We start from the raw sequence: 16,648 nt of genomic DNA on the forward strand, positions 1-16,648 counted from the left end.
TGGTTCGTCCCCCTTGCTCCCCCCACTCATCTCACCCTCCAACCATCTAACCTCCACCCAGCTCGAAAAATACAAACGAGCCGAGTTCGGTCGCTGCCCACGCGTCCTCTGCCTCCAACAACCCCTCCTCCCCGTAGGCCTAACCGACATCCCCTACGAAAAATCCGTAAAACTCTACTGCGGTCGCTGCGAAGACCTCTACTCACCCAAATCATCCCAACACGGCTCCATCGACGGCGCATATTTCGGAACCACCTTCCCTCATCTACTCTTCCTCGTCTATCCAACCTTGATACCCCCAAAGAGCGGTCCGGTGGAGCTGGGAAGGGATGCGGCGGGCGCGGGAGGGGCAGGCACGGTGGATGGCAGGAGGACGAGGAGGAGGGTGAGGGAGGAACAGGTGGAGGTTAGTGCGGCTGAGGGGGGAGGCGAGGGGATTAATACCGCGAGTGCTGCCCTCAAGGCGGATCGGTATAAACCGAGGATATATCGGTTCCAGGTTAATGAGATTGCCAAGTTGCAGAGGTGGCAGGAGGCCGTGCGGGATTGGTGAGTTGTGCGTGTTGGGTAGTGTGATAGGAATGCTTATCCTTCCTAATAGGCAAGTGGGTCGACTTGAAGCGCTCGAGGAGAGGACGCCATAATATGACAATGTTTCCTCTTTTTTTCCCCCCTTCTTTCACGAACGTGCAGTCCCCCAGACTCCCATTCTGACCTGCTGTGTTAATAATTAATGGGGGCATGTACTTGATCACCTCTTGCTTAATTGACCAGATATCATGCTGGCTTTTGGAAAGCTCACTGCTGGATTTTGTTATACATGGCATCTGGAAGATGTTTCTGCCTGTTAAAGCAACTCCCACCATAACCCCTCTACATTCATACAGATGTACCTACTGGTGGTGACTAGCCTGAAGTCCCATCCTTACCCCCTTATTCTTCCAAGATATAACACAGATGTTAACAGCTGCCAATTGACAATCTCTATTGTGAGTTGGGTGAAATTGTTATTACACAGTGGAGTTGTATACTATCTTCAGGGGATAGCTCAAGGTAACATTAGTACTTGTATATAGGAACTGTTGAAGGTTGGCAAATGCATAAAGCCAAGAGTACCAAGTTGCCAAACACACCTCCAGCTCTGTTCTGATGATCACAGCCAGTGGATGGTCTGTGGCTGCAAAATCACAGAACTTTGAGCAGCAGCTGACAAGAAGATGAGGAGGGCTAGGCCATAGAATGGATGACACAACCATTGTACTTACACCCAATATCAGGTAATTCTTTCAATTCAACCTGGAATTTCTTCTCTGATAGCCTTAAACTTGTTGCACTAAGTCCATTGTATTGCACTAAATACTACATTCAAGAGACATGAGTATTGCACAGCTGAACAAGTCAAAATAAAGCAAAATTAATTGTGAAACATATCCAACATTCATCATCAGTATGATGAAATTTGTTCAGTTATGAAGTTATATCTATGTATCCTGTATTTTAGTTATGCATAAGAGTAGAGAGATGTGGAAAAATAGCATAGGTGCGAAAAGACATGAGGAGTCATCAGGACTGAGCTGTGTTACCTCTCTTCTTATGAATTCCAAGTGACAGCTTGGGTGTAAAATTTGAGATTCTCTTGGCAATATTGGAAAAGAGGTGACCTGGGAATATGAGCATCAAAAATATGGAAAAACAAGTAGCAGCTCAACTAAATACCTTTCTTTTCAGAATGAATGATTGCATCATCCAGATTAGTGGTAGGTGGAAGAGTAGCTGGAGCCCCCACCAGAACTCTGTTGCTGGCATGTGGAAATTCATTGTCCACATTTCCCTCCTCCATATCTTGGGTCACAGAGACTCCATGGCCTGTATTGTGAACTTGGTTCTCTGCATCATCCATCTTTGTGGACTGACTCTTGGTTTTCTGTGTTGCTGCTAGATTCTGCATGGCTATGATTGTGTGTCGGTGGTCTTCTGCATAAATCTTTCTCCTAACATCCAGAACTTGGACCTCCAGCTGCTCTGCTTCTGTATATTTTCCCAGGTCTCTGTATGTTAATGCAAGATTTCCCATGGCTAAGATTGTGTCTGGGTGTTCTTCTCCAAGAATTTTCTTACTGGCATCCAGAACTTGGACCCCCAGCTTCTCTGCTTCTGTATGTTTTCCCAGGTCTCTGTATGTTAATGCAAGATTTCCCATGGCTAAGATTGTGTCTGGGTGTTCTTCTCCAAGAATTTTCTTCCTGGCATCCAGAACTTGGACCCCCAGTTTCTCTGCTTCTGTATGTTTTCCCAGGTCTCTGTATGTTAATGCAAGATTTCCCATGGCTAAGATTGTGTGTGGGTGTTCTTCTCCAAGAATTTTCTTCCTGGCATCCAGAACTTGGACCCCCGGCTTCTCTGCTTCGTATGTTTTCCCAGGTCTCTGTATGTTGATGCAAGATTTCCCATGGCTAAGATTGTGTGTGGGTGTTCTTCTCCAAGAATTTTCTTCCTGGCATCCAGAACTTGGATCCCCGGCTTCTCTGCTGTATGTTTTCCCAGGTCACTGTATGTTGATGCAAGATTTCCCATGGCTAAGATTGTGTCTGGGTGTTCTTCTCCAAAAATTTTCTTCCTGGCATCCAGAACTTGGATCTCCAGCTTCTCTGCTTCTGTATATTTTCCCAGGTCATTGTATGTTAATGCAAGATTTCCCATGGCTAAGATTGTGTCTGGGTGTTCTTCTCCAAGAATTTTCTTACTGGCATCCAGAACTTGGATCTCCAGCTTCTCTGCTTCTGTATGTTTTCCCAGGTCACTGTAAGTTGATGCAAGATTTCCCATGGCTAAAATTGTATCTGGGTGTTCTTCCTGAAGAATTTTCTTTGTAGCATCCAGAACTTGCATCCTCAGCTTCTCTGCTTCTGAATGTTTTCCCAGGTTTCTGTATGTTGATGCAAGATTTCCCATGGCTAACATTGTGTCTGGGTGTTCTTCTCCAAGAATTTTCTTACTGGCATCCAGAACTTGGATCTGCAGCTTCTCTGCTTCTGTATATTTTCCCAGGTCACTGTATGTTGATGCAAGATTTCCCATGGCTAAGATTGTGTGTGGGTGTTCTTCTCCAAGAATTTTCTTCCTAGCATCCAGAACTTGGACCCCCAGCTTCTCTGCTTCAGTATGTTTTCCCAGGTCTCTGTATGTTGATGCAAGATTTCCCATGGCTAACATTGTGTCTGGGTGTTCTTCTCCAAGAATTTTCTTCCTGGCATCCAAAACTTGGACCCCCAGCTTCTCTGCTTCTGTATATTTTCCCAGGTCTCTGTATGTTAATGCAAGATTTCCCATGGCTAAGATTGTGTGTGGGTGTTCTTCTCCAAGAATTTTCTTTCTGGCATCCAGAACTTGGATCTGCAGCTTCTCTGCTTCACTTGAATATCCTTGTTCACGGAGTAACCAGCCAAACCTTTTATAAGCATCATCAAAGTAATTGTTGTTATACTGCATATTCTTTCTGACATGTGTCACCAAAGTTCTCCTAAAGCCATATGACTGACTTTCATCATTTTTTAGAGAAGCAGATAATATAGCAAATGCCAACAAAGAGCTTTTTTGCTTTTCACTGACACTCATCCTATCCCCACCCCATGCATTTACCAGTGGATGCATACTATGCACCCTACCAGATGCATCTTTCTTGATTAAACAGAATGACAGTAAGACTCGAACCCCCTCTTTAAAGTGTAGATTATCCCAAGTACCATCCATATTGAGTGACAGCAGTTTGTGATCTAGAACAGAATGTGCCAGTGGTAAGTCAGGGTGAGTCATTGTTTGATTTTTTTGTGTAGCAGCATAGCAAAAAATTTCTTCACTGACACTCTCATGATGAAAAAATGGAAACAATTTCAGTAGAAATAATGCACTGTCAGCTGCTCTAGCTTTGTGAAAATCATGAGATCCAGCCCTCTTTTGGATTTCCTCATGTGATAACTCCCAAGTTCCATAGACACTTTTGTTATATTTAGATGCCCCAGTGAATTCAGAATGTGATAACAATGTCTCTCGATGATGGATATATTTATCAAGATAGTCTCCAATGTTTGAAGCTCCAGAAGCAATGAAAGCACCAGCCTGATCAACAGCAAGAGGTAAACAACATAGCTCTGCCACAATCTTAGAAGCTTCTGCTTTAAAATCCATACTCAAACAGCTAGCTTTCAGAAGTAGTACAATAGCATCCCTTTCTTCCAACTGTGTCACCTCAAGAGAATTCTCTGGTGAAGTCAAGCATTGCATGCCAGCATTGCGACTAGTGATCAGAATGTTTCCCCATCTACCAGGTGGAAAATATCCCTCTAGCTCAGCAGGAGATAGAACATCAGCATTATCAAAGACCATGAGATAGTTCTCTTTCAAAGAGCCAATCCAGTGCAGAGCAGATTCAGGTGACCCATTCAATACCAAAGCCTTAGCTTCAGGAAGAAGACAAATGCCCTTAAGCCCCTGTAGAATGCTGCCAGCAGAAGATGCATCAATCCAGAAAACAGTATAAAATCTGGGGGTAGCAGCCTTCAGCAACAAAGATCAGGCACATGTGATAATGTGCTCACTCATCAGACATTTCCTCAATAAACTTCAAACAAATTTGAGTCTTTCCAATACCTCCCATTCCATGCAGTAGAAAGTACTTTCTTTTCTGAACACCATCCGTGGAATTAGCGAAAAAATGTTCCTTGAGTTTTTTGATAATCTCCATTCGACCTGTGAACCGAGTGCTCGGGTTTGGCACAAGGGGGATTACCGCATCAGCTATCGCTAAGTTGTTATAGATGTTTATCTGCGAGAAATTCAGGCCATCAGCTTGCTCTACGAACAAAAACCCGACAATTTCACACACGGTGCTGGCTGCGTAGATTGTGCCGCTCACGACAACGTCACGAGCGCCCGGAAAAATATTCGTTTCGCTCGTGCTGAGATGGAGAAGATACTGGTAGATGGAAGGAATCTGAAGTGGGCGAAGGAAAGAAACGAGTACCTGACGCCCGGAGACCCCCAATACTTCCACGTGTTGAGCACAGCGGTTGGCAAACACGACGATGTTTGTTAGGAATTCCGTTTGTGCTGGAGTTGCCCTCTCTCAGTCGCACAATCAAATGGCAACCTCACGGACCTCTACATACAAGCAGAAGGGTGACTTGGTCTACGGTTCAAGAGAAAAGCATCTCAAATGACTTCTTCCCCTTTGACCGAAACGAAGAAACACAAGATTCCGAACGTACCGGCTCCCTAAGGTTCTATCTACTTCATTTCAAGTGTGCTGCGGTGCTGACACGCTTCACAGTCAATAATGCCTCTACACCTCCTCAGTCCATCCCTGTGACGCGTGCACACACCCTCTACCTCGACCGTCCATCCCTTACACGCGCTTTTGACCCACTTCTGCTCACGACAGGATCTACGACGAAGAAATTCCGCGAGGAGCTGCCCAAGATCCTGATGAACGGTGTTGGCGTGGGGGAAATCGAGAGGCGGTGTCGCATGAAAGGAGGAGGACCGGACGCGGACTCGCCCAACACCTCCACTACCTTCGGAATCATGAAAGAAATGCAAAGGGTCTGTTCGTCCACGGCCAGCTGTCCTTGTTCTCACCTTGGAAGTCCATCTGGAAGTCTTCATGGACAAACTGCCGCTGTGACAGTTAGCCGTCAGTTTGGCTTGTCAAGCAAGTTGCGCGGTACAACGGACGAACGCGACTGGATGCAGATATTCCGCGAAGACGTTATCGAAGCTCAGTACGTTTCGTGTCCCCTCAAAAATCATACCAAACTGATTTTGGGCCTCAAATCAGGTACAAGGCGGTACTACCAGACCAATCTGCCAACTCCCCAGCCACCGAACGACCCGTTGAAACCGCCAACCATTTTGCGTCCTATCTAGCATTTCCCGTCACTTTCCACGGCCTCAGGCTGCAGTAACGCAACGAAGCCACACGCGGCTACACTTGCTCGCTCTCGTTCCCTGTCCACATCTCTCGAGCAGGAACGAAAAGAGCGAAAGAACGCGCGGGGAGTGTGGAATTTAATAAGAAACGCGTGTTGAAACGAGCGGTTAGCATGTCGCGGGTGTTCAAGCCCCAACTGAGAATGCAGCGTACAGAGGTCAAGGAGTGGCGGTTGGGCAAGGGAAGGAGAAGGCGCGTGGGGAGACGAGCTCGAGGGACGTGGATGTGACTTTGGTGGAGGAACCGCGTGCGAGGTCTTCTTCGCAGTCTCAAGCGCAATTCCAGCTGAATTCACAACCGGGAGTCAACGACAAGCGACTGGACGGTCTGCTTCGTCGTCATTTAGGGCTGGGGGCCTGTTTTCTCATCTCGAGGCTAGAGACTACAGTCCTCTCCTAAGATGGACCGCAGTTACAAAAACCATGCTGTTCCATAACACCCCGTCGAACACCTCGGCCAAATTTCAGCTGCAGGAAAGTCCATCCCCACCCGCACCAAGGTCCCAAAAAGCATAGCCTAGTTGCAGCTCCTCCGCTAGTCCCCCCAGCCAACCTACAGGACATTCGTTCAACCGGGACAATCTACGTGTCCAGTAGCAGCGTTCCCAAATCCAGACCTCGGACGCTCTGAACACACTTGAGTAAAAGGAGCCAAAGCCTCTCAGTACACTCCCTCTTGATGTCTTAACGCATCTCCCGTTGCTTCAACACCTACCGATGGACACGTTCACAACATACAGCGCTTATTCTGCGGATGTTGAGGACAACACTAAGTTCACGATACCCGTTGACAAAGAGTCAGGCGGAAGAGGGAATCATGCGTACTGCATAATTTCATGAGCTCCGGCGTACCCAACTGCACCTGTTCCAGTGAATCGACAAGTTGGGCTTTCAGTCCTTACCGTAGGTATCTTATCTCTCCTTTTCGGCGCCGTTTTACTAGGATCCTTCTTGTGTCATCATTATCATTATTGCCTCAGATTCTTTTTGGACAGTCCTCTTTTTTTCCCTGAGTCATTGGCGGCGTTCAATACTTATCATTTTGTTCTGTTACTTACACATTGTTTTTGATAAATGTTTCCTTGTGCATACTTAGTATATCTCTGTATTATAGTGCAATCCTTCTACCCGTCTGTCTATCACAGGGAAACATGGAAAAATACATTCGCATTTCGAGGCTAGACCGCCAGATGACCAATGAAATGTCGAGAAGCCGAAGGAAAGATAACATACTATCGCTTGTTGACAATAAGCCCCTATGGCCAGCCGTAGATTTGTGGGCATCATATCGGCGCTTGACGTACCTGTACCTGATAGGAAGCAAATTCAATGAGCATGAGCACCAGAAAAAAAGGAAAAAAGACACTATACATGCCGAGTTCTGAAAATCTGACAATCCAACACGAGTGCAGAACGTACTTGGCACTCAACGAAGGACCCACCCGCTAGATGCGAAAAGAGGACCAGCATAGTGTCTAATTCGGCTTTCAAGGCTTTGAAGATTGCCTTGCTACGCCCGCTGAATGTCTTTGGCGTGGTGGCGCGAACTACGAGAATCTTCTCTCGTGCTGGAGGGAAGAGTATCTTCATAATTTTGGTGATTGGCGAGTCGCTTCTGGAGAGAATCGCCCGAGTCTTCCAATTGCCCATCTTGGGCCTCCCAAACCCGAACAGGTCCCTAGCCCAATATGAAGACGAAGTAGACCGACCAGCCGCCAGTCGTTGACCCCCTTTCGATTGTGAATCCACCTGGCATTGCACTTGAGACAGCGAAGAAGGCCTCGCACGCAGCTCAGCAGGCATTTCTTCCACAAAAGCCGCACCCACGTCCCTCGAGGTCGGTCGTCTTCCCAACCGCCTTCTCCTCTCCTTTCCCAACCGCTAACTCCTTCTTGCTCTCCGTCCGTTGCATCTTGGGCATGTGCTTCAACACGCGCGACATGTTAACCTCGCTGTTGAACACACGTTTTTTATCGACCCCCACCGGTCCCCGCGCGTTCTTTGTGTCTTCGTTCTTGCTCGAGAGAGATGGACAGGGAGCGAGAACGAGCAAATGTCGCCGCGTGTGCTTTCGTTGTGTTACTGCGGTTTGAGGTCGTGTTGTCTGGAAGTAGATGGGGCGCGGGATAGTATTTGGGGAGGGTCAGCCGTTTGAGCAGAGGTGGATCGTTCAGTGGCTGAAGACGATGCGCGATCTGACAAGGGCTGCGCGAAGACTTTGGACCGGAGGGTGGCACATTACCGCCTTATTTTGAGGCCCAAAATCAGTTTAGATTGATTTGCTAGGGGACACGAAACGTACTGCAACTCGATAGTGACTTTGCGAAATATTTGCACCCAGTCTCGTTCGTCCTTTATATCGCACAGCTTGCCTGATAAGTCAATGCGGGCAACTGACTGCCACATTGACAGTTTGTCCATGAATATCTTCCAGACTGCCTTGAAGGTGAGAAAGGGACAGCTGGCTGGGGACGAATAGTCCTTGCGTTTCTTCGGCCATCCCAAAGGTGGAGGTGGTGGAGCGGGTCCAGGTAGTGATAGTATCTGTACTCTTCCAACAGTTTTAATTCTGGCAACGAAGAAAACGCGTGAAAAACAACTCACCCTCGCCTCTTCATTCGATCCAACGAAAATTTCCGCCACTTATCATCTACCCATGATGCCACGGAACGTGCCAAGTCATCCTCCTCGGCCTTTTCATGCGACACTGCGTACCACATCACCGTTCCCTCTATTTCCCCCGGGCCACCGCCGTTCATTGACATCAGGATCTTGGGCAGTTCCTCGCGGTATCTCTTCGTCGTAGATCCCGTGGTGAGCGGAAGTGGATTAAGTAATGGGTGGATGGTCGACGTAGAGGGTGCATGGACACATTATAGGTATAAACCGAGGACTGTAAAGCGTGTCATGACCGCAGCACACGTAAAATACCGTTGAGAGAACCCAAGTAGCAATTGAAGGTACTTACGATCGAAAAAGAGACCGTTCTGGTGTTTGCTCATTTCGGTCAGAGGCAAGATGCTTTTCTCTTGAACTGTAGACCAGGTCATCCTCCTGCTTAATTCTAGTGAGTGAGGGAGGTCTGTGAGGGTTGCCATTTGAGGGTGCCGGCGATGGTGCAAGGTCAAAGAGGAACGGCCCGCCGCGGCAACTCCGTCACATCCTCGACATTCTGCGTACCACCGACGTGGAGCGTATATCCCACGTAAACTCCCTTTTTGACGAAAATGGGCTCAATCTATGCGGCAAGGACCTTTTCCTGGGTATGCTCTTATCCCTTTACTCCCTTTCCGTCTTGCGTCGCTTCATTCAAACAGCATTCAGCTCTCCAAACACTTTCCTCTCCTTAACTGAACTTTCATTCAGCGGAACACGCGTACACGATTTCGACCTCATCCATATCCACCACCTCCCCAAGCTCTCCATTCTCTTTCTGAATAATACAGGCACAGGAAACGAGGCGTCAGTCTCCCCCGTCCCTCTGACCCCCTCGTTACTTACCTACACGCAGTGTATACCTCCTCATCCCCCTCAAGCGCACCCTAACCCAACTAACACTCGCCACCAACCCCGATATCGACAGTACATCCGTACCCGCCATCCTCCTCCTCTCTAAGCTATGTTACCTCTCCATCGCAGATACAAGCATCGATATGAACGGGTTGAGGACGTTGGTAAAGAGGGTGATGAGGAGGGGTGGGTTGTGGATATTGAGGTTCCGTGGGGGTGCGAGGATTATATTGACAGTATGAGTTTTTCCTTCTTCGCACCGTTTTGATGCTGATTGGATTGTTTGAAAGATAGTACCTCCTGCACCCTTCCTCCCCGTTGATAACCGACCCAGAGGCGTGCAGCGCCTTATCGTGCGCTGCGCTTCGACGTAATTTATCTGCTCATGCGGAGAGGAATCCGGCGATTGTGGTGGGTGGGACGAGGGATGAGATGGTGTTGAGGTTGGAGGGATTGTTGAGGACGAGGAAGCTGGATTTGTTGGTTAGGAGGATGATTGGAATTGAGGATTGATGTTGGTGTTGGTGTGAGTGAGGAGGCAAGTTTTTGAGTGGGTGTCGGGTTGTGTTTTTCTCAGTGTTTTCTGCTTTTGTTTTTCGTTCGTTCAAGTGTTGTGTGTGTGCATACATGTTGTTTTAATGTTTTTGCCTATGAGGCTTTTCAATAAGGATCTTCAAAGCAACAAGGAGCCTAATAGTTATATGTACAGATGGCATCCAATATCAGCCGCTCTTCCCCAATCACCCTTCTTAGGCCCAACAGGCGTCGGTCTCCTCGGTGGATGGCTCACATCCCCACCCATTTCCACTGGTACCAATTGCGGGGTAGGCGGAAAGCCTTCCCATGCCCATCGCAGTCGCACCACCCGACGTCGACCTTGACGGTAGGCCCAAGCACGTATACCCCCCAGTGCCGAAGGGTGCCCAAGCCCTATCCCTGCTCCATGGCCAGCTACGATTGACGGGTTGGAGGAAAACAGGATCAGAACCCATCGTAAGACAGAGGCACTCGACGCCGAAGAGAAGAAAGGTTGTTCAGATGATGAAAAGAACAGGAAGTCGTTTGAGGCGGGTGACAAACAAACCACAGATGTGTTGGGTCAAACTCACATCGCGTCATAGATCGCTGGTGGTTCGGCTGCAGGGGTTGCCGCCATTGCTGGTGGTGTATACCCACAAGAAACACGAGGAGCACAATGAAGAGGTGCAGTGTTTGCTGTTCGTCGCATCCTATTCGCTTCGCTCGTTGGCTTGTCACAGAAAGGGGCAGAGAACTGGGGAGCAAGGTGTTGAAGGAAGCCGAAGCGCGTACCGCCTACTTCTATCGAAGAGGGGGTGGGGTCCCCCAAATTGGGTCTTGAACCAGGTCCGGGCAGCGCTATTCAAGAAAAGTCATAAACTTTGTATATTTGTAGGGCGTCGAGGTATGTTCATCTTTGCATTGGAGTCGTCTTGTCCATTGTAACCATACATGATGTGGGGGTGGAAGAACGAGGTGCAAATATGACGAGCCCGCAAAAGGGGACGGGACGCCCTGAGGAGCAGGGGTAGGGAACCCACCCGTAAACGGCGTATCGGCATAACTAGCATACGGCAGCATGCTTGAGCCTTCCAAAACCCAGCCACTCCCTTGAGGAACCATCTTCCCGCTCTTGGGCAGTTCGCCCCCGCCCCATTTCGATCTGAGTCCCACTCTGGCGGCGATCCCTGGCGTTTGGTCTGCCGCTCACTACTTTTACTGCGCGCGTGGCTATTCGGAACGGCGTACCCCATGCAGACGAAAACTCCCCCTATGACGCCGATGCAGCGGATGAGGACTTGAAGAAAGGTTGTGGTTCATTGGTGTTGTGTTATTGCAAGCGGGTCTGAATCGAATTTGAAGAAGATGCCTGGGGCGCCTTGGTTATGCTGCATTATGCGGGTGTAAAAGGGCGATGTAGGTTGCCAGGACGACGAGTAAGAAGTATTGATATGCTACGAAACCTGTTTTGGAGGGATGTTAGGTGGGGTATTGGGAAGTGAACTGGTACCTACGTTCGTCTGTGGACTCGAAAGAGTTCTACAATAATTGGGTGATGTCGGGGAAATGGAAGAAGACTGTGATGTGAAAGAGGCTCATCTCTAAGGGCAACGTAAGCCTGGATGTTGGGGAAGGGGGAAGGACGTACGCTCATGGTCTACATGTTCATAGCTGGCATAACCATGGCCGAGAGAGTGATGTGAAGATTGGCTTTCGTTCGTCATAAGTCAGGGAAAGTCCCAAGGAATGGGATTAGAAGCAAGAGAACCCCAGACTCTACACTCGTTGCCGTGTGGACGTTGGCTTGAAGTTGCACTTGTTTCTTCGGAACAAATTGGCGCACAAACCGCGGGATTTCCAGGATTGTGGAATGACTTGACGGGCAGACAAAGTTTCCAGAGTGTTCCCTTAACATTGATCAGTTAAGACGGTTGGAGACTGTAGGAAAAGAACTCACTTGTGCGCCATCGCTTGTCCAATGTCAAGCACGGTCTAAATACAATGTTAACTCCCGGTATAGCTCATCTGACAGAAGCTTGGGGAAAGCATCGAACTCAGCCAATGGCGCTGGCACCGCCGAATCCAGCTTGTTGACAAGCGAAGAGTCGTCGTACATCGTCGGCGCGGTCAGCGAGCGCCGTCAATACGATAAGTAGAAAAGAAAGTGTTCTTCAAGATGGACAGCCAAGCAGATAGAGAAACTTGAATTTCCGAAACTCGGAGGAGCGGCATGTAGCTTGGCACATAGTCAGTTCGGGTTCATTGCTAGGAACATAGAGAAACCAATACCAAATGAAAAGGAACATACTAGAGGGGTGGAGACAAGTAATAAAAGAACACCCACCAGGCCGCCTTCTTCAACAAGTCTGCCAATAGCACAGGGAAAAGCAACGGTGGCGCGGCTAAGTAATAAATTGGTTGGGATTCTCAACTTCTGGGGAGGAACGTGTGGTCATTGGGACTACAAGGACCGAGACAAAGAGGAACTCCCACTGAGAAGTACAACACCGTCATCTTACGCAATACCGTCGTCCGGATCAGGCTGGGATTGAAAGCCGTTTGTGTGGAGGCGTCAGGCACTCGTCTCTTTCCTTCGCCCCTTCAGATTCCTTCCATCTACAAGCGTCTTCTCCACCTCAGTATGAGCGGAACGAATATTTTCCCGGGCGCTCATGACTTTGTCGTGAGCGGCACAATCAACGCAGCCAGAATCGTGCGTGGAACTTCGGGTTCTCGTAGAGCAAGCTGATGGCCTCGATTTCTCGCAGATTACCATCAATAACAACCTTGGCGATCGAGCGATATCCGATGCAGTAATGCCCCTTGTGCCAAACCCGAGCACTCGGTTCACAGGCCGCATGGAGATTGTTGTGAAACTCCAGGAACATTTTTCTAATGAGGGCTTTGAGAAGAGAAAGTACTTTCTACTGCATGGAATGGGGGGTATCGGAAAAACTCAAATTTGCTTGAAGTTTATTGAGGAAATGCCTGAGCAGTGAGCTCATTAACACATATGCCTGACCTTTGTTGCTGAAAGTTTTCTTCCTGCAGGTTTTCTACTGTTTTCTGGATTGATGCATCTTCTGCTGGCAGTATTCTACAGGGACTTAAGGGCATTTGTCTTCTTCCTGAAGCTAAGGCTTTGATACTGCATGAGTCACCTGAATCTGCTCTGCACTGGATTGGCTCTTTGAATGAGAACTATCTAATGGTCTTTGATAATGCTGATATTCTATCTCCTGCTGAGCTAGAGGAATATTTTCCACCTGGTAGAAGGGGAAACATTCTGATTACTAGTCGCAATGCTAGCATGCAATGTTTGACTTCATCAGAGAACTCTCTTGAGGTGACACAGTTGGAAGAAAGGGAAGCTATTGTATTACTTCTGAAAGCTAGCTGTTTGAGTACTTCCAGCATGGATTTAAAAGCAGAAGCTTCTAAGATTGTAAAAGAGCTTTGTTGCTTACCTCTTGCTGTTGATCAGGCTGGTGCATTCATTGGTTCTGGAGCTTGTAACATTGGAGACTACCTTGATAAATATCACCATCACCGAGAGACATTGTTATCACATTCAGAGTTCACAGGAGCATCTAAATATAACAAAAGTGTCTATGGAACTTGGGAGTTATCATATGAGGAAATCCAAAGGAGGGCTGGATCTCATGATATCCACAAGGCCAGAGCAGCTAACAGTGCATTATTTCTACTGGGATTGTTTCCATTTCTGCATCATGAGGGTATCAGTGAAGAAATATTTTCCTATGCTGCTACACAAAAAGATCAAATGCTGTCTCACCCTGACTTACCACTTGTACATTCTGTCCTAAATGACAAATTGCTATCACTGAAAGAGGATGGTCCTTGGGATAATTTTATTTTCAAAGAGGGAGTCCGAGTCTTACTGTCTTTCTCCTTGATCATGAAAGATACATCTGGTAGTGTGCATAGTATGCACCCACTGGTCAATGCATGGGGTAGAGACAGGATGAGTGTGGATGAAAAGGAAAGATGCTCCTTAATGGCATTTGCAACATTATCTGCTTCTCTCAAAAATTATCAGAGTCAGTCATATGGTTTTAGGAGGACATTGGTAACACATATCAGAAAAAGTGTACAGCATAACAACAAGTACTTTGATGATGCATATGAAAAGTTTGGTGGGGTATTGAGAGAGCAGGGATATCCAAGTGAAGCAGAGAAGCTGGAGGTCCAAGTTCTGAATGCCAGAAACAAAATCTTTGGAGAAGAACACCTACATACAATATCAGCTAAGGCAGAACTTGCATGCACATACAGTAATCTGGGTAAATACATAGATGCAGAGAAGCTGCAGGTCCAAGTTTTGCATGCCAGAAACAACATTCTTGGAAAAGAACACCCACATACAATCTTAGCTACAGCAAATCTTGCAGATACATATGGGGCGCTGGGAAAATACAGAGAAGCAGAGAAGCTGCAGATCCAAGTTTTGCAGGCTAGGAAAAAAAAATTTGGAGAAGAACACCCACATACAATCACATCTACAGCAAATCTTGCATGTACATACAGTGATGTGGGAAAATACACAGAAGCAGAGAAGCTGCAGATCCAAGTTTTGCATGCCAGAATCAAAATTCTTGGAGAAGAACACCCACATACAATATTAGCTACAGCAAATCTTGCAACTACATACAGTGCTCTGCGAAAATACACAGAAGCAGAGAAGCTGCAGATCCAAGTTTTGCATGCCAGAAAAAAAAATCTTGGAGAAGAACACCCACATACAATCATAGCCACAGCAAATCTTGCATCTACATACAGAGACCTGGGAAAATACAGAGAAGCAGAGAAGCTGGAGATCCAAGTTTTGGATGCCAGAAACAAAATTCTTGGAGAAGAACACCCACATACAATATTAGCTACAGCAAATCTTGCATGTACATACAGTGGCCGGGAACAATACATAGAAGCAGAGAAGCTGCAGATCCAAGTTTTGCATGCCAGAATCAAAATTCTTGGAGAAGAACACCCACATACAATATTAGCTACAGCAAATCTTGCATGTACATACAGTGGTCTGGGAAATATACAGAAGCAGAGAAGCTGCAGATCCAAGTTTTGCATGCCAGAATCAAAATTCTTGGAGAAGAACACCCACATACAATCTTAGCTACAGGCAAATCTTGCATCTACATACAGTGCTCTGGGAAATACACAGAAGCAGAGAAGCTGCAGATCCAAGTTTTGCATGCCAGAAATAAAATTCTTGGAGAAGAACACCCACATACAATTTTAGCTACAGCAAATCTTGCATCTACATACAGTGGCCAGGGAAATACAGAGAAGCAGAGAAGCTGGAGATCAAAGTTCTGGATGCCAGAAAGAAAATTCTTGGAGAAGAACACCCACATACAATATTAGCTACATCAAATCTTGCATGTACGTACAGTGGTCTGGGAAACTATGCAGAGATAGAGAAGCTGCAGATCCAAGTTTTGCATGCCAGAACAAAATTTTTTGGAGAAGAACACCCACATACAATTTTAGCTACAGCAAATCTTGCAACTACATACAGAGATCTGGGAAGATACAGAGAAGCAGAGAAGCTGGAGATTGAAGTTCTGCATGCCAGACACAAAATTTTTGGAGAACATCACCCAGCTACAATTTTAGCTACAGCAAATCTTGCATCTACATACAGACATTTGGGAAAATACACAGAAGCAGAGAAGCTGCAGATCCAAGTTCTGCATGCCAGAAATGAGATTCTTGGAGAAGAACACCCACATACAATATTTGCTACAGCAAATCTTGCATACTACATATACAGAGCTGGGAAAATACACAGAAGCAGAGAAGCTGGAAATTCAAGTCCTGCATTCCAGAAACAAAATTTTTGGAGAAGAACACCCAGATACAATCATAGCTACAGCAAATCTTGCATCTACATACAGACACCTGGGGAAATACACAGAAGCAGAGAAGCTGCACATCCAAGTTCTGCATGCCAGAAAGAAAATTCTTGGAGAAGAACACCCAGATATAATCAGTGCTACAGCAAATCTTGCATCTACATACAGAGCTATGGGAAAATACACACAAGCTGAGAAACTGAATATCCAAGTGTTGCATGCCAGAAACAAAATTCTTGGAGAAGAACACCCAGATACAATATCGGCAAAAGCAGGGCTTGCATCTACATACAGTAAACTGGGAAGATACACAAAAGCAGAGAAGCTGCAGATCCAGGTTTTGCATGCCAGAAATAAAATTCTTGGTGAAGAACACCCAGATACAGTCTTGGCTATGACAAATCTAGCATTCACATACAGTCATCTGGGAAAATACATAGAAGCAGAGAAGCTGGAGTCCCAAGTTCCAGATGCCAGAAATGAAATTCTTGGTGAAGAACACCCAGCCACAATATCAGCCATTGACAATCTTGGATCCACATACAGTAATCTGTTTAAAACTCTGCTTACTTCCAGCACCTCTTCAGACATCCCATTCTCTACTTTTCCCCAAGCAATTGCAGAAGGTTCATCAAGTCATAAATTATGCACATGCCCCACAATGATCACACCCCCTCCAAAAGCCTCAGAGAAACGAAAAGCAGAGAATGCCATTGATGATGAAAGGCCAAGCAAGAAAACCT

General features: G+C 46.8%; 4 protein-coding genes across 4 annotated transcripts; 1 reads left to right on the forward strand and 3 right to left on the reverse strand.

Moving 5' to 3' along the window:
- Window positions 1-4,711: 4,711 nt before the first annotated feature.
- Window positions 4,712-5,960, forward strand: LACBIDRAFT_326709 (uncharacterized protein; the record flags this gene model as incomplete). Its single annotated transcript, XM_001880534.1, has 4 exons — window positions 4,712-4,748; window positions 4,815-4,952; window positions 5,093-5,777; window positions 5,834-5,960. 4 exons carry the CDS (start codon window positions 4,712-4,714, stop codon window positions 5,958-5,960), a joined length of 987 nt encoding a protein of 328 aa, XP_001880569.1.
- Window positions 5,961-7,217: 1,257 nt separating this feature from the next.
- Window positions 7,218-8,987, reverse strand: LACBIDRAFT_326710 (uncharacterized protein; the record flags this gene model as incomplete). The annotated part of the gene is made up of 7 exons (XM_001880758.1): window positions 7,218-7,241; window positions 7,290-7,295; window positions 7,405-7,745; window positions 7,813-8,089; window positions 8,384-8,534; window positions 8,590-8,692; window positions 8,954-8,987. 7 exons carry the CDS (start codon window positions 8,985-8,987, stop codon window positions 7,218-7,220), a joined length of 936 nt encoding a protein of 311 aa, XP_001880793.1.
- A 1,899-nt stretch (window positions 8,988-10,886) lies between these two features.
- On the reverse strand, window positions 10,887-11,346 carry LACBIDRAFT_296856 (uncharacterized protein; the record flags this gene model as incomplete). Its single annotated transcript, XM_001880759.1, has 1 exon — window positions 10,887-11,346. Exon 1 carries the CDS (start codon window positions 11,265-11,267, stop codon window positions 10,887-10,889), a length of 381 nt encoding a protein of 126 aa, XP_001880794.1. The 5' UTR covers window positions 11,268-11,346.
- Window positions 11,331-12,155, reverse strand: LACBIDRAFT_296857 (uncharacterized protein; the record flags this gene model as incomplete). The annotated part of the gene is made up of 6 exons (XM_001880760.1): window positions 12,057-12,155; window positions 11,972-11,993; window positions 11,775-11,921; window positions 11,663-11,724; window positions 11,529-11,608; window positions 11,331-11,468 (listed from the first exon to the last, which is right to left on the reverse strand). Exons 2-6 carry the CDS (start codon window positions 11,980-11,982, stop codon window positions 11,331-11,333), a joined length of 438 nt encoding a protein of 145 aa, XP_001880795.1. The 5' UTR covers window positions 11,983-11,993; window positions 12,057-12,155.
- Window positions 12,156-16,648: the final 4,493 nt, after the last annotated feature.

The sequence above is a fragment of the Laccaria bicolor genome, genomic scaffold (genome assembly GCF_000143565.1).
Source record: "Laccaria bicolor S238N-H82 LACBIscaffold_11 genomic scaffold, whole genome shotgun sequence".
NCBI classification, from domain to species: Eukaryota; Fungi; Basidiomycota; class Agaricomycetes; order Agaricales; family Hydnangiaceae; genus Laccaria; species Laccaria bicolor.